Raw genomic sequence first — 18,051 nt, 5'->3', positions numbered from 1 at the left:
TTTCAAGGAATTTAATTTAATATCTAAGCTTTTTGTCACATTTTAGGACGTTTTGGGGGGATTTTAGGACATTTAGGTCTTACCTAGGACCTCTGTTAAGGGTGTTGGGATCCTCCACTGGTGTTTTCTTGATAAAAAACAAAGCTCTATTTTGATGCTGTTTTAGGACATTTCTAGCATTTAAGGACCTTTCAAGGAATTTAACCTATATCTAAGATTTTGTCACATTTTAGGACCTTTTGGGGAGATTTTAGGACATTTGGGTCTTGCCTAGGATCCTCCACTAACGTTTTCTTGATAAAAAAAAGCTCTATTTTGATGCTGTTTTAGGACATTTCTTGCATTTACGGACTTTTCAATGAATTTAACCTGTTTTTAAGATTTTTGTCACATCTTAGGAACTTTTGGGGGGATTTTAGGACATTTGGGTCTTATGTAGGACCTCTGTTAAGGGTGTTGTGGATCCTCCACTGGTGTTTTCTTGATAAAAAAAAAAGCTCTGTTTTGACGCTGTTTTATGCACTTTGGCACCTAATGGATGCTAAAAGTACAAAAACAATTCCCAGTGTGAATCACTTTATTTGTATTGTGAATTAGAAAATAGTTGGGGGGCCACCTTACACCGTTTCGTTGTCCAGATTTGGCCCGCGGGCCGTGAGTTGAGTATCGGTGTGTGTGTGTGTGTGTGTGTGTGTGTGTGTGTGTGTGTGTGTGTGTGTGTGTGTGTGTGTGTGTGCGTGCGTGTGTGTGTGTGTGTGTGCGGTAGGCGGGGGCCGCTCGGGTGCTGCTCGGTTGAGGAGGGGCCCCCGTCAGTCAGTGTGGAGGCAGCAGCGGCGGCAGCAGCTCTGAGGCGGCGGAGGAGCTCCGGTACATGCCCGCATTTCATTCAGTGGTGTGGAGTTGCGCACACACACACACACACACACACACGCACTGCTGCTCGGTGAACAGGATCTGACTGCTGCTTCGCACACTATCACCAGGTAAGTTATTATAACTGAGCGCGAGGACAGGTACGAGAGGGGAGGAGGCAGCGCGTGCGGCGGATGGATGTCTCTGGAAACTTAGTTCAGCTCGTGAAACGTTAGCTCGTGAGTGAAAAACGCACCTTTAAATGCGAGCTGAGCTGCTGACACTTATTTCACCTTTAAATGTCGCTGAATAAACGCGAGGTGAGTGCTGTTAGCCGCGGTAAGCTAGCTTCACGAGTGCGCTTTTATCTTTGCCGTGTTTGTTGTTTTTGAATCCTGACGCTAACCGGACTTTAAGCTAACGTTATCCGGCGTTATTCACTTTAAATTAGCCTCAACAGTTAGCTGCGCAGCGGTTATTTACCGCAGATATTAGCGTAAATATTTGTAAACAGGACCACAACTTTCCGCTCGTTGTGCCTTTTTTTGGGGACTCGCCAGTGCACAGTCATGTCATCTGTTGTGTAACTGTATCTGAGCACAAGTGCAGGTATGAGCTTTGATCTGGACGGCGGGGATGTGCCTTAAGGTTGCATTTGATTTTAATAAAGCGGTTACTGGTGATATTTTGTCATTCGCGACGTCTGTCCGTCCAGTTTGATGTGCTGTGTGAGAGGCTGGAGACTACGCAGTATGCGCATTGTTACCGTGCAGACCCATTCAGAGAGACGCAGGGGCGCTCCCAAAATTTTACAGAGGTGGCCACTGAAAGATGTCAGGGGGGCACACAAAAAGCTGCAACTGTAGTCTAGGTATTATGGTGTTATTGTCTGCAAAACTGTATCAGTTTTAGAGTTAAAGGGACAGTACTTTTTGTTTGAGTGGGGTTGTATGGAGTACTTTTCCACATACTAGTGATATTCAACGTACAGGGGTGCCAGTTGCACAGTTTAAGTGATTCACACTGGGTATTGCTTTTGTACTTTCAGTATAAGTTGCCAGAGTGCATAAAATGGCATTAAAATAGAGCTTGTTTATCAAAAAAAGTGCCAGTGGAGGATCCACTGTAACAACACTAACATCCTAAAACTTTCCCGAAATTCTAGAAACATCCTTAAATCTTAGACATGTTCTAAAATTATTGAAATGTCCTACAATTGTAGAATTGTCCTTCAATTATAGAAATGTCCTACAATCCTGGAAATGTCCTATTAAGCAAGAATTGTTTTAAAATCCCAGAAATGTCCGTAGAACCCTTGAAAACCCTTGAAACATGCTTACATCCTAGAAATGTCCTAAAATCCTAGAAATGTCCTAAACTCCTACAAATGTCCTAACATCCTGGAAATGTCAAAAAATGCCAGAATTGTTCTAAAATCCTTGAAACATGCTAAAATCCTAAAAATGTTCTAAAATTATAGAAATGTCCTTCAATTATAGAAATGTCCTAAAATTCTGGAAATGTCCTATTATGCAAGAATTGTTCTAAAATCCCAGAAATGTCCATAGAACCCTTGAAAACCCTTGAAACATCTTAGAAATGTTCTAAAGTCCTAGAAATGTCCAAAAATGCCAGATTTTTTCTAAAATCCTTAAAACATGCTTACATCCCAGAAATGTCCCAAAATTCTAGAGACATGCTACAATCCTAGAAATGTCCTAAACTCCTACAAATGCCCTAACATCCTGGAAATGTCCAAAAATGCCAGAGTTGTTCTAACATCCTAGAAATGTTCTAAAATTATAGAAATGTCCTACAATTATAATATTGTCCTACAAGAATTGTTCTAAAATCCCAGAAATGTCCATAGAACCCTTGAAAACCCTTCAAACATGCTTACATTCTAGAAAGTCCTAAAATCCTAGAAATGATCTAAAGTCCTGGAAATGTCCTACACCTTCACAAATGACTTACCATGCTGGAAATGTCCAAAAATTCAGAATTGTTCTAAAATCCTTGAAACATGCTTGCATCCCAGAAATGTCCCAAAATCCTAGAAACATTTCAAAATCCAAGTAATGTCCTAAACTCCTACAAATGTCCTAACATCCTGGAAATGACCAAAAATGCAAGAATTGTTCTAAAATCCTGGAAACGTTCTAAAATAATAGAAATGTCCTAAAATCCTACAAATGTCCTAACAAACTTGAAAATGTCCTAAAATGTGAGAATTGTCCTAAAAATTATCTCTTGAGGTAAAAAACCAAAACGTTATGAGTCCCTACTGAGACACGGAGGTCTGTTAGAGGGTTCTTAAAGCGTCCATGAGGTTTGTATGATGTTTCATAGATTACGCGTCCTGTAATGTTGCCGTCCCTCTCTGTCTGTTCCAGGTGGCCACGTTGCTCTGGTAACAGCTAAGATGTCTCATCGGAGTGGGCAAGAGGACCCGGAGCGGTACCTGTTTGTGGACCGGGCGGTGGTCTACAACCCGGCCACACAGGCCGACTGGACGGCCAAGAAGCTGGTGTGGATCCCCTCAGAGCGCCACGGCTTCGAGGCGGCCAGTATCCGGGAGGAGCGCGGCGAGGAGGTGCTGGTGGAGCTGGCCGAGAACGGCAAGAAAATTGTGATCAACAAGGACGACATCCAGAAGATGAACCCGCCCAAGTTTAGCAAGGTGGAGGACATGGCGGAGCTCACCTGCCTGAACGAGGCGTCTGTGCTGCACAACCTGAAGGACCGCTACTACTCGGGACTCATATACGTGAGTAAACTTTAACAGTTTATACTGTCCACCAATAATTACCCTCAAAACTCACAGATGTCCTGCCTCTCACGGCTGCAGATTAAATTTTACCCCTAGCTAGTTATGATTTAGTAATGACTGTATGCTCATTAGTCTTAAAGGAATAGTCCACCCAAAAATGAAAATTCAGTCATTATCTACTCACCTTCATGCCGATGAAAAGTCGAGTGAAAGTTGAAAACTATATTATTATAGGAGCATGTGAATGCATTATTATTATTATTGTTATGGTTATTTAAGTTTTTTAAATTAAATTAATTAAATGTAATGCATTATTATTATTATTATTATTATTATTATTATTATTATTGTTGTTGTTATGTTATTATTGTTATGGTCATTTAAGTTTTTATTACAATTTTTAAAATTTAATTAATTAGATGTAATGCGTTATAATTATTATTGTTATTATTATTATTATTATTCTAAGCAGGATCAAGACAAAATAGAAAGATAAGTTAAAAGATAAAATTAAAAGTCAAACTAAAAAACAAATTGAAATTAAGATTATAAGATAAATTGATACACAGTGACCGTGACTCCCTTACCAGGAGCTACAGGCAACCGTGCAGCTAAAAACATGACGTCAGTGACGTTTTTCAAAACAACTCAGCTGTTCGGGGCTTCAGGACTGACCTAAAGCCGTCTGTCTTTTGCACTCTTGTGTGAAACTGAGAGCTGTTATTTATTATTCTTTGTTTGCGGACAGAGAGGGCATTGAGTTATTTGCTGTTCTGTATGAATCCTGACCACACACACACACACACACACACACACACACACACACACACACACACTCACAGTGTGAGTGACGGGTCTCGCTAGTCTTTTAAACATTGCCAGACTTTCAGCCCTGCTGGATCTCCTGAGTGCCTCTGGGTTACAGATTGTTACCTCCCCCCGCGGCTCCTCTCACCTCAGCCGAAGGCAGGCCTCCTCCATAAACACGACGGGTTTCGGTTTGTTTGTGCGGCTCTGCGCTCCCGCTGGCGGGTCTTGTTTGATCACAGAGACGGCTTGACCTCTCTCTCTCTTCCGTTGCAGTCCTGCTGTGTAAAACTAAACACATTTGGCCCAAAATGCAACCCAGTCGCCAAAAAAAAAAAAGTTGCCATTTTACATTTCTGCAAACCACAGATATGTAACATTTGTGCGTTCTTATGTTCAGGATATGTTCAAACTTTATGCTTCAACAATGTGTGGTTAGCTTTAGGCACAAAACCACTTGGTTACGGTTAGAAAAATGTTGTTTTTTCCTAAAATACCTGCTCTGGGGGGCACAATCACAGCAGGAAAAGAAGCGATATCTTCGAAAAAATAAAATGCTTTTCGTGTCACTATCTCTTAATTGTATGTTACTGCTCTGCATTTATCGCAGCCAGCGTTTGTGTGCTGGTCTGCATCACCGCGATGTCCCAATAATCCAGTTTCACTGCAGACGGAGCGGCTCTGTGGCGTTCTAGTTGTGATCTTGACCCATTTAGTGACATGTTTTCCAAGAATAGTAAGTGGGTTGGTTATCACCTGAGACACTCTGGTTCAGGGACGGCGGGCCACATTTTTTGCATTCACTCGTAATTGGGGATGCACCATTTTTTCAGCCAAATTGTACATAATGACAGTATAATCAAAATACTAAAATGCATCGTATGGCAAGTTTTTCGAAAAGCTGTTTTAATTGTAGTAAATGTCAGCTGAGAGGTTACAATGCCTGTTAGTGTTCTCGTGCTGCCTTTCACATGCATCTAAACCTCTGAAACCTGAGAAAATTGGTTTAATTTACTTAAAAAACATATGAAAAACAATATGAGCAGCTTGGCGAGAAATGTCCCGCAATTACAAAAATTTCCATAAAATAAAATAAATATATGAGATGTTTAAAAAACATCTGATTTATCTGGAATTAATTATTAGATTTGTATAAAAAAAAGTAAAAAGTAAAATGCATCAATTTGTCAGCCAAAATGAACAGAATTAAAGTATAATCAGAACACTAAATCGTATAAAATGAAGTTGGATTTTGGCAATTTTTTTTCGAAAAGCTATTTTGACTGTAGAAAATGTCAGCTGTGAGGTCACAATGCTGCTGCTGTTAAAGGGGTGATGTATATATACTTACACGTTAAATGATGTTAAAACTAAAGGGGAGTGTGTCAGTTTGGTCACATAAAGAAAGAGCTGAATGCTTCAGTTAAGGTGGTATTATCAGTTTCTCATATGCACTGAATTGTCCCCCAGTTTCCTCCTCTCTGTTTTCCCTCTCATACCGTACTGTCATGGTTTCGTCTCCGTGGTTCAGAATTGGCTTCGGAGCTTCTTGATTTGCCCCTCGGCTAAGAGAAATTGAAAACATGTGTCTGACGGTGTTGGTTTTCTATCAGGAAGAGAATTTTCCCTCTCAGCTCCCTCTTAGAAGAAGAAACCCCTACGTCTCTAAACGTTTTCCAGTGTATTTGACTTACCCCCCTGAGCTCGGCGGCATCTACTGCAGACTTAACGTAACGCCTCCCACAGGCCGTGTCCTCAGCGAGGTTCGCTGGGAAGATTTCCATATTTATATCATAGCGTGATCAACATCTGCTAAAACGCTGATTCTCTGGTGCCCAGTAGGGTGCCAGGTGGCTTCCCAACCAGTTTCTAATTCACAATAAAAATGAAGTGATTCACACTGGGGATTGTTTTTGTACTTTTAGTTTACATAAAGTGCCAGAGTGCATAAAACAGCAGCAAAATAGAGCTTTTTTATCAGAAAAAGAGGTCCTACCTAATGACCCCAGATCCTACACCAGGGTACACACCGGGATACACACCGGGATACACACCAGGATACACACCAGGATACACACCAGGGTACACACCAGGGTACACACCGGGATACACACCAGGATACACACCAGGATACACACCAGGGTACACACCAGGGTACACACCAGGATACACACCAGGATACACACCAGGGTACACACCAGGGTACACACCAGGGTACACACCAGGTAACACACTAGGATACACACCAGGGTACACACCAGGGTACACACCAGGATACACACCAGGGTATACACCAGATAACATACCAGGGTACACACCGGGATACACACCAGGGTACACACCAGGTAACACACCAGGATACACACCAGGGTACACACCAGGGTACACACCAGGGTATACACCAGGACACACACCAGGACATACACCAGGACACACACCAGTATACACACGGGTACACACCAGGATACACACCAGGCTGCGCCACACTAGCGGGCTACAAACGGGCCTTTGTGTCGGTAGATAAGCCTCAGCTGTCAGAAAGCCTCAGCATTCCTCCATGGCAAAAAGATCGTCCGTCTGTCTGTCTCCTGCCGCCCACTTCAGCTCAGTGTCCGTCCTGTCTTCGGCGACTCCGCTCTCTTTCCCACACTCCCTCTGCTTCTCTCCTGCCTCGCTGCTCCTGCACAAACATGACGTGTGTCTTTCTTTCTTGCATCTTGACCTCATGTATCCTCACTTTTTTAGCATTTTGAATATTTCTGTGATGCAAATGCCAGAACCGAACGTACGTGTCCCATTTTCCTATTCGGCTGTTTTTCTAGTTTGTAATGCTGGATCTGCTGCAGGGCGACGGGCACAGCAGCAGCATCGAAAAACAAACGAAAGCAAAAATGCATGCTTACTCTCATATGGAGAGAGTTTTTGCACGTTTGAATTAAAGCCACATGTGGTCCCTCATTCTGCAGGATCCTGATGTAACCATTTGACATCCTGTTTGCTTTTTCATGTCACCATGATTTTGACAAACACAAACATGATTTCACAAGTATGTAACGAACAGGGAATGACACCGATTCATCAACTGCAGTGCAAGTTTTTTCCCCGCTCCAAAATTCAGCGACCAAGAATTTCCAGTTTATTAACCTTTTAACACTTGGATAATAATTTTCTTAATTATTTTATTTGTTTGTTTTTTACTTAAAAAAACATTTTAAAAAACAACTGAAATCATTCAGGAGTTTAGCTGGGGTGGATTAGTAGATGGATCATTAGATGTGATAAAAAAAGAAAAAATAAGAGAAAAATATCCAGAAAACTATATTTATAATTCCCTCAATTTTATATGTAAAATTATGTTACAGAAAAAAAGGGAAACAATATATATATATATATATTTTAGCATTTTCTTAGGGTAACTTTTCTTGTTTTGTTTGTTTATTTCCTAAACTCTTTTGACTTACTTTCCAGTAATTTTCTATAACTATTTACTAATTTCTCACTATTTTTTTGGACTGACTTCTTGGAAAGTAGCTTATGGCCTTTTTCCATGTTTTTGACAGAAATCAGCCCAATTTGCTCGGGTATCAAAGGGTTAAAGCTGGAGCAGAAGGTGTCCTGCTGTGATATGATACCATGCATATGCGTGTATTGATCACATTTCAAAAGCCAACTCTGAAGTATTTGCAGTGTTTGTTATGAAATCACCAGAGTGAAGCACTGTCAGGGGAACGGTCAAGGTCTCCTCTGCAGATCAATGGCACCGAGGCTGCCTCTGCAGCCAGAGAGCAGCCTCTGCGCCCAGAGAGCAGCCTCTGCAGCCAGAGAGTAGCCACTGCAGCCAGAGAGCAGAGAGCAGCGTCTGCAGCCTCTGCAGCCAGAGAGCAGCTGCTGCAACCAGAGAGCAGCCTCTGCAGCCAGAGAGCAGCCTCTGCAGCCAGAGAGCAGCCTCTGCAGCCAGAGAGTAGCCACTGCAGCCAGAGAGCAGCCTCTGCAGCCAGAGAGCAGCCTCTGCAGCCAGAGAGCAGCGTCTGCAGCCTCTGCAGCCAGAGAGCAGCTGCTGCAACCAGAGAGCAGCCTCTGCAGCCAGAGAGCAGCCTCTGCAGCCAGAGAGCAGCCTCTGCAGCCTCTGCAACCAGAGAGCAGCCGCTGCAGCCAGAGAGCAGCCTCTGCAGCCAGAGAGCAGCCGCTGCAGCCAGAGAGCAGCTGCTGCAGCCAGAGAGCAGCCTCTGCACCCAGAGAGCAGCCTCTGCAGCCTCTACACCCAGAGAGCAGCCTCTGCAGCCATAGAGCAGCCTCTACACCCAGAGAGCAGCCTCTGCAGCCAGAGAGCAGCCTCTGCAGCCAGAGAGCAGCCTCTGCAGCCTCTACACCCAGAGAGCAGCCTCTGCAGCCGCTGCAGCCTCTGCAGCCTCTGCAGCCACTGCAGCCTCTGCAGCCTCTGCAGCCATAGAGCAGCCTCTGCGCCCAGAGAGCAGCCTCTGCACCCAGAGAGCAGCCTCTGCTGCCTCTGCACCCAGAGAGCAGCCTCTGCAGCCTCTGCAGCCTCTGCAGCAGGGACGGGACTGCCCAGGCAGGCACGCCGCCTGACTGATCAGAGGTGGCAGATGGGGTCGGCTGTTGTGTCTGCTGTTGCCTGTGTTGCTCAGCTGTTACTAGGCCACGGCTTGCCCTCCCCTGGATCTGATTTCACAGTGGAAATATCACCTTCTCTTTCCTGGACTGGGCCAGGCATGACGGTTTGGCAGGCGGTGCTCAGTCAGTGTGCTCCGCTAGCTGGCAACAGTGGGAGTAAATGTTCTTTGTGCTGCATTGACCCTCACAAAAATTCCTGGATGGGAAGCAGCAGCATTGCAAACAACAAGCATGCAACAAGTTTCAGGTCTGTCATGATGATTACAAGGGGATTGCGATCAATGTGAGCCAATATTGGTAAACAGTCTGTATACTAAATAAAATTTAAATAAAAAAAGACAGCTCCCTAGGCTTTACAGAGCAAAAGTTCCTCCCAGGATAACTCTTTCTTTTTAATTTAAATATTCAATCGACAATCATTAAAATACAATACGGATACAGATGATGCCAAATATCGGTCCCAATAATTGGCCAGGCTGAGAGTCTATATCATCAGCCATATTGCCACCCTAAGTCCAGGTCTCTGCAGCCTCTCCAGCTGCCTCAGTTGCTGCATGTGGCCAAAGTGAAGAGAACAGCACACACCCCCTATTTATAGCAGCTCCAGTTTCCAGATAGAGGGGGGGATACATTTTTCATTAGCCTCGAAACGGAGAGTTAGAGTTTCTCTCTCCTCCCCTCAGGTTGGGAGCAGTTTACAGGAAGGCTGAAAACACACTTCACTGTTTGTTACACCTCTGCTTCTCTGGGAGCCCCGTCAGCCGAATCATCGCTGCTCTCCTTATTTCTGTCTCCTCGCTCTGCTCCCCCCTCCTCCTCTCCTGCTTTCTGTCTGTATCAGCGGTGCAGAGCATCAGTCGCTCAGTGCTGACGGAGGCTCTACCTGAGCTGTTATGTAACGGCTTACAGCGTGCCGTCTGCTCTGTGGGGCGCCTTTACGAATCTGAGGCTGCTGAGTCACTGGTGGCGCGGTGCCCCGCTCGGCCTTGGGTGTAGTTTTAGTTATCAAGCAGACGATCTTTGATGCTTCGATATGAAACAATCACTGCAGGACATAGTTTTTCTAAATATTACATCTGCGGTTTTTGGCTGCACTGCGTTATGGTTTGATGGCATTTATTGTAAGAGGGAGTAACAGGAGAGGATAACTGAATCGACAGCTCCTTGAAACATAAAGCTCTTAAAAAACAGAGGCTCAGTCTTTTATTACAGTCTGTCGAAAACATGTGCTTTTTATGAGCCCCGAGCGCCATGCTGGCAGTCCAGAGAGGAGACGACTCCTGAATTCTTGAAAACCAAAACATTTCACCGATCATGCTTCTAATTTTCCGTTTATGTTCCCCTGATTTTTATTTTTTAATTGGAAAAGCACATGTGCTTTATAAAATAATGTCACTGTAGAGCAGGGACACTCGCTTTGCTTTGAGTCTCTGCAGCCCCATACATGTCTTTAAGATTTTAGGACATTTCTGTGATTTTATGATCACAACGTGTCAGCACGTTGGTTGTGATGGCAGCCTTTTAAAATTCGTGGGATAAGTACGGATTTGGGTGCCTTACTTTTATAAAAAAACGTGCAAACAAACAACTGGAAAGTGTTTAAAGAACTTGCTTATGTGCACTCATTTAGATATAAAAGTGATATTTCTCTTCTTAAAGATTTGAGGTCAACATATGTGCATTCATCTGCATGTAACTGTAGTCAAGGTTTACGCTGAGTGACTGTATGTGGGCTGCTAGTTAGGTAAGTAGAGACGGGCATTTGCGTAGCCCCCCAGGATTAGCCGAACATGCCGGTGATGAAAGTCATACTACCGGCGAGCAGCTCTTTCTCTGTGTCGTCTATAGGGGGGAATGCAAAGCCCCTATGGCATCTGCAGAGTGAGACAGAGCCGTTGCCCCAGCAGGGGCCTCTCGGTCATTCCTGGCTGCCGTGCCGCCCGGTCGATTCAGCCTCCAGCATAGCTGAGAAGTGTTCATACCACACACACACTCTGGGGAGAAATCTCCAGGCTAATTACACAGCCAAATGCAACACCAAGAGGCAGAAAGTAGGCTAAATGTTTGCAGCAAAGCTATTCACTGCAACATGAGTCATTTTGATAATCATACACGGTTTGTTCACATTGTGTAGTGCAGGAACTCTTATTAGGACTCTCTTGGATCTTCAGTCGCAGCGAAGGAGACAAGAGTCTGTTCTGTATCTCATTTAGTTCTCAGTCTGCTCTGTATCTGTCTCTGCGTTGCTTACCCGCAATGATGATGTAAGCTCCTACAAAGTGGGTAATGACAGGTCTCGCTGCACTGATAGAATGCAGAACTGATGATTTAAACAGCTAGAAACTTGCATGTTTCTTTTTAGTTTTTTTTTTTTTTATACCTCTGTGCCGGCGCTAGCCGAGGCCAGAGGCATTATGTTTTCAGACTGGTCGTCTGTAGTACCTTTGGCACATTCTTGGGAACGCGATATCTCACAAACGGCTTGAAGACATTCTTTCAAATTTGGCACAAACATCCACTTGGGCTCAAGGGTGAACTGATAAGATTTTGGTGCTCATAGTACAAAAGTTGAGGTCCCTATCAATCCATCTGTCCAATTCTTGTGCGCGCAATATGCCAGCAACATCTTGAGGGTTTTTTTTTTTCAAATTTGGCACAAACATCCATTTGGACTCAAGGATGAACTGATTCGATTTTGGTGCTCATAGGTCAAAAGTTGAGGTCCCTGTTACTAATTCTTTTGAGCGCAATATGCCAACAACACCTTGAGGGATTTTTTCCAAATTTGGCACAAACATCCATTTGAACTCAAGGATGAACTGATTCGATTTTGATGCTCATAGTTCAAAAGTTGAGGTCCCTATTACCCCATCTGTCTAATTTTTGTGAGTGCAATATGCCACCAACACCTTGAGGTATTTTTTTCAGATTTGGCACAAACGTTCACTTACACTCAAAGATGAACTGATTAGATTTTGGTGGTCAAAGGTCAAAATCACTGTGACCTTACATCTGTCTTATTCTTGTAAACATGTCATCGAATGAACAATTTGAGGAAATTTCAAATTTAGCACAAACATTCGAGTGGACTCAAGGATTAGCTAAATAGATTTCGGTGGTCAGATACTGAATTTGTGACTCTAATCTTGAAGCTGTCCTGATTGTAGAGATCTTTGCTGTCGGGTCAAAGATGTGTGTGAAGCATCCAGACGTGGATATAAACTGGAGCTTCACTGGTGTGTGGAGGCAAACAACTGCGTGACAATATTTCTAGTTTCTTTTTTATCATCTACAAATTCTGGCTAGTGAGAGTTCATTTTCCGGCACAGTTCATGTTTTTGTGTCTGATGTATTTGTTGATTCTGATATTGCAGCTTCTCTTTGTTCCTCGCTGTGTATTAACTTTCTGTGTTTTTTATTTTCAGACATACTCTGGCCTGTTCTGTGTGGTCATCAACCCCTACAAGAACCTGCCCATCTATTCAGAGAACATCATCGAGATGTACAGAGGGAAGAAGAGGCACGAGATGCCTCCACACATCTACGCCATCTCTGAGTCGGCATACCGCTGCATGCTTCAAGGTAGGAAACTTTCCTCAAACTGACCTTTTATCTGTCTTTGAGCTCCTCGCTGCCATTATTGGTCTGGAGTTTATGAAAATGTCATGTGTCGTGCTTCAGGATTATTAAATCATTTTGCAGTCGTTATAATCCCCAGGGAGATACAAATGTTTTTTGACTGGTATCGTTTGGGCCGTTAAGTATTATTTATGACGTGTGTGCTCATTTTGCAGGAAGTTTAGCTCACTTGCAGACGGCGTAGGGTTTGGGTGCATTTCCCTGGAGATTAGTGTGAGGAAAGTGTGTGAAAGGTCAGAAGGTCAGAGAGGATGTGACGTGATTTATTTTGTCTGAATTTCTGTCATTGAGAGGACGTCAGGTAGAAGGCTCACTGTCTTTTCCAGCTGTTTCTTTCTCGTTGTTGGTTGGTAATTGCGTGGCAACAGCATTTATTTAAACTGTAAACTCTGAGCAAAAGATTTAGGATCTGAAGCGTTAAGTTTTACCGTTCATACTAAGCTTGTTTTTGCTGGCGATCGGTATGCTACACTTATGTAACTCTCTGGCTCTATCGGCTGCTACTTCCCCAAACCATGAACTGATTTATTTTTTAACCCACTGGAACTATTTATTTTTTTAGTTTCCAAGCACACAAATTCAGAAACGAGTTTCATTCATAGTGATGTCATTATTTTAAAAGGATAGATTTGTGCAGTTGGACAGCCTTATTTTGCAGTTTCTCACAAATCTTTTAAGACACCAAGACCTTGAGGATCACCACAGAAAAAATCATAAATTTGGAGATTTATATTTAAATATATTGACCCACATGAAAATGGCCACGTCACTTTTTTCCCTCGCCAATATTTATCCGAACTTTGGAGCTTTATTTAGCCCTTCGACAAGCCAGCATGACGTGATCAGTACCAATGGACTCCTTTGTCTTCTTGTTTTATATGATACCAGTATCCTCGCTCTAGTTTTTAAACTCTGTTTGCTAAAGTCTCTGAAAACCAGTAATGTCAGTTGTTGTCTGTCGATGTTTGTTTCCCGTATTAGACAGCCACTGGCCTTTGTATTACGAGTTAGGAAAACTTTATTGTCCACAAATGTGAAAATATGCCTTTAGTTTCACCATAAAACACATAAAAGACATGTCCTAAAGACAAAAAAAACATTACATTCCATGTAAAAAGTACAAAAATAGCTCTCAGTGATACACATTCAAGCAAATATAATGACAGTAAATAAATATTCGTGTAGAATTGTCACCACCCCTTACTCCAGGTACACGTCCCCGCATCATGTATCACCTTAACAGCACATGGGGAAAAGATTTCTTGGAGATATTTGTATTTGCTGCCGGGAAACGCCTCCCTGAGGGTAAAAGTATTCGTGACATACCTCATCGAGTTTGCCTGGCGTACGTTTGAGTCTCATATTTTCAGGAGAGGAATATGAAAACATCATCTGGTGACAAACTTTGCAGAGATACTCGTCAGTAAAGTCAAGGTCAGACATTTAACGAGACATAAACAGAAGTAAAGTGACACTCGTGTTTTATTAACACCTCGAATCCACCAGCAGCGTGTTGACGAAATTTTTTCTGCGTCTCCCACGCAGCTCTATATCCGGGAGCATTTCAGAATAAGAGCGTCCTGCCAGCTGATACTTTAGGCTTGATGACATTGTGCTTATTTTGTCATTTTGCTACGATTTTGTGGTAATTCTTCCTTGATTTTTGTGACTCTACCATTCTCCTTGGCTACACACATAAATGCTTTCCTTTTCTGACTATTTTGATTCCATTTATTGACGTTTTTACCCACTTTGTGGCGCTGCAGTCCAACCAGGAACAAAGGAGATCAAAGAACCGTGTTTCAGTCAAAAAGCATTTTCATCTTGATAATTATATAGATCAGTATTAAAAAAAACCAAATCCAGTTAAAGATGGAATAGGTTGAAGATTTGTTTCTGTATTTTAGTTAAAAATATCAATCCTAATAATTATACAGATGAATAATTCATAATTAAATTACGAATGAAATAGATATGTTGGAGATTTTAAGTGTTTTTGTTAAAAATGTCTGTTTCATGCACAGTGGCTGTTAGCAGGAGCATTCATTTTCCTGTTGGTCAGAATACAGAGGGCCTGGTGGACGGAGAAGGAGCAGATACGGTAGATGTAATAATGTTAGTTAAGTCAAACATGATGCTGAGAGTGTGCAAGGCGCTTTATTTTGAAAATTGACCAAATGCACAGTTGCTTGACATCCTGCCTGGTACAAGATGCTATGTGCAGCTTGACGTGACTGCTGTCCGTGCCCGGCAAAAAACATTAAATAAATAAAATTAATTAATTAATAAAAAACACAAGATAAAATGATAATGATAACTTAATTAAATCATTTTATTTATATAAAACTTTTATAACTTAAAATTTTTATTAATTATTATTTTTTTTAATTAAAACTTTATTAAGAAATAAAATAAAACATATTTGCGCTCGCACGGTGGAATCATTGTCTGCGATTGGCTCCAGAGGCCGTGCTGTGGCCTTAACGCACCGTTGACGGACCCGGTGGAATTTGGGGGTTATAGAAGACCTGCGACCCACTTTTGAATCACAACCCACCAGTTGGGAACCACTGCACTACAGTGTATGCTATGTGCCCAGGGCTCCAGTAAGTCTTATCTGCATGGAGAGGCGCAGCCTGCACAGCCCAGAGTCCCAAAAATCAGCCTGAGGGTCTGTAATGACAGAGAGCCTCCAGCACATCAGCCAGACACACAAACGTCGGAGGTCAACCGGACAATCAGTGACGTTGTCACATCGAGGCTGAAGAACGTTTGGACAAAAAAAAAAAAGAAAGCAAAGGTAAACATTGGCAAAAACGTTATTTAAAGACTCGAATCCTTCAGATGTGAAACAGCAGCGTGAAAGTAATGCTGTTGTTTCACGGTTTGACAGTGATGGCACACAGCAGAGAGGCTGAGGCTGTCTAAACACTGATAGACCGTGATAAAGGTTCTGCTTATCACAGCGGTTCTTCTACATCAGGGATTCAAAAACAATTAGTCAGACCCAAAGTGGGTCACAGGCTGGTTTCTTGTGGGTCTTTTGCAGACTGATATAAGCCTCCATGAACTGCACATTATCAGCACAGTTCCCGGAAGGAAATATTGGCATTAGCATGTCATATATGCATCCTAATAGGGCTGGACCTGAATATCAGGGCTATTCGGATATTTGTTAAGTGGGTAGGCATTCGGTTTTCCATTTAGGGATTTGTGTTATTTTTATTTTTTTTTTTTAACTTTTATGTATTTATTTATATTTTTTGCAGAGGAAAAGTGCCAATAAAATTAGCAAATAGCAAAAACATTTTTTGAAGAAAAAAGAAAATTTCGCCAATTTTTTTTTTTTTTGAAAAATTGCAAAAAAAAATTAAAGTTAAAAAAAGCACCAATTTTTTTCTTTAAAAAATTCCAAACATTTTTTAAGATACAACAAAACACAAAAATCTAATTTTCAATCAGTTTTCAAATTCACCAAAAACATTTAAAGAATTTTTAAATTTTTTTAAAACTTTAAGGGCATGTTTTCTTTTAAAATCAGGAGTGAAATAAATAGATAAATAAATACAAAGTACAACCATTTAAAGTTGTATGCCTCTCCCCTAAAGCCTCAATAGTCACACCAGATAGACCACCATTTGTTACACAGATTTGGCGCTTTAGTATGTGAGTTTTTTGACCACTCAAGAATTAACAAAAAAAACCAAACCAAAACAAAAAAACTCATAAACATCACATTAAAATGTATTTGGAGGAGAACTTTATTTATTATATGAGGCTAACAAACATTCTTCAGTCACTCATTTTCTCCTGAAATCATTTACTTCCTCCTATTTTATTCTCTTTTGTTGCACTTGTCATATAAATATAGCTTTACTCAAAACCAAAAACACTCAAAGAATCTCACACACACACACACACACACACACACACACACACACACACACACACACACACACACACACACTCCTCACATCCTGTCATCACTATGCAAGATGTTTGTCTGGATATGGGACACCTCTCCTGTGCCCCCATTCTTCTCCCTGACCCCCTTTTTTCCGTCGTCGGACTCGGCGTTCATTCTTCGGGACCGTTGTCCCTTTACGAGGGGACGGGCACAGCCGCCAGTGGAATGAGGTCATCATTGTCCCAGCTTTCCATACCATGCTGTGCTAAATTCAACAAAGCTGAGTCATCGTCGAGTTGTCACGGTCGTCCGAGGAGCAGCCCGTTACCCACTGCTGGGCTGCCATGGATACCTGTGTGTGTATCTGCGCGCGACCGAAATAACCTTCCCCCGGGATCTCAGATAGAGGTGTCACTTTGTGAGTGACAGTGTTTTAGGCGGCAGCGGTGAGGGATTTTTGTGTGTCAGGGTGTGCACGGTCATGAAAAACCAGGAAAAGTCATGGAATTTGCAGATAGCAATTTCCAGACCTGAATACATTTTGGAGAACTTAATATAATATATATATGTCAAGGTTTTGGGAAAGTCATGGAACTTTGTCTCACAAACCTGTATAATAACACATGATGTGTTCAAGGACCATCAGAAATGTGAAAATCCAATGACAGTCTTTCCTGTTTCTGGCCATGATAAATTACAGGTTTTCTTGTGATTTTTAAGGAATAGATGCCTTTCAAACAATCAACACAAAATTTCAAAGAAATTAAAAAAATCTTAAAATCTTCTTTAAAAAATCATCAGAAATGTTTAAAGGAAAAAAAATCAGCATTTTTTTTCTTAAAAAATTTCCAAAAATGTTTGAAGTAAAAAATTGAAATAAAAAAAAAGAATAAAGAAATCACCCTTTTCCCTTTAAAAAATAGCCAAAAAATTTGTAGAAAAAATCACCTTTTTTTGCTTAAAAATACCTATATATATATAATTTTTTTTTTTTTTTTTTTTTTTTTTTTTACAAAAATTCCTGTTCTGAATTCATTACTTTTTAAATAATATATACTTTAACAAGCTAATATGTAGGAATGAAAAAGAAGCTATGAGGAGTATCAAGTTTCAGAGAATGTTTGGTCTTTAAAATTATCCTCGAAGTCATGGAAAAGTCCTGGAAAGTTATTGGTAATTATATGTCAGGACCGTGGCGTGCGTTACTGACCGAATCTCCTTCAGCCCTTTTAGTGTGGCTAATGTCCTGTTCAGCTGCGTCTTTTAAAGTTGTTGAAATCTATTTAGGATCTCCTGCCGTTTTGTAATTGCTGTCTTTCTTCTCTCAGAGACTGAAGCAGCTGGCCTCTCTCATTTCCACCCCTTTCTTTGCTTTACTTACCAGTTTGCCCAGTCTTTCTTTCTTTTAACCAGAATGTTCTGGTTTGGAAGACACTAAAGAGGA

General features: G+C 41.7%; 1 protein-coding gene across 5 annotated transcripts in view; it reads left to right on the top strand.

The window, feature by feature from the left end:
- Window positions 1–814: 814 nt before the first annotated feature.
- The window catches only part of LOC121937905 (myosin-10-like), a 94,463-nt gene continuing 77,226 nt past the window's right edge, over window positions 815–18,051 (top strand). For 4 of the 5 annotated variants that reach the window (XM_088091291.1, XM_088091289.1, XM_088091290.1 and 1 more), the window contains exons 1-3: window positions 815–983; window positions 3,246–3,619; window positions 12,487–12,643. In XM_088091291.1, coding sequence (XP_087947417.1) covers window positions 3,275–3,619; window positions 12,487–12,643 — 502 coding nt within the window. In that variant the 5' untranslated portion in view covers window positions 815–983; window positions 3,246–3,274. Of the gene's footprint in view, window positions 984–1,025; window positions 1,173–3,245; window positions 3,620–12,486; window positions 12,644–18,051 lie in introns of those variants that run through there. The other variant, XM_088091288.1, reaches the window with a different exon arrangement.

Source organism: Plectropomus leopardus, chromosome 18 (assembly GCF_026936395.1).
Source record: "Plectropomus leopardus strain MGB_pleo_1.0 chromosome 18, ASM2693639v1, whole genome shotgun sequence".
Lineage (NCBI taxonomy): Eukaryota > Metazoa > Chordata > Actinopteri > Perciformes > Serranidae > Plectropomus > Plectropomus leopardus.
The sequence above is the reverse complement of the archived record's forward strand: the minus strand, read 5'-3'. Positions and strand labels throughout refer to the sequence as shown.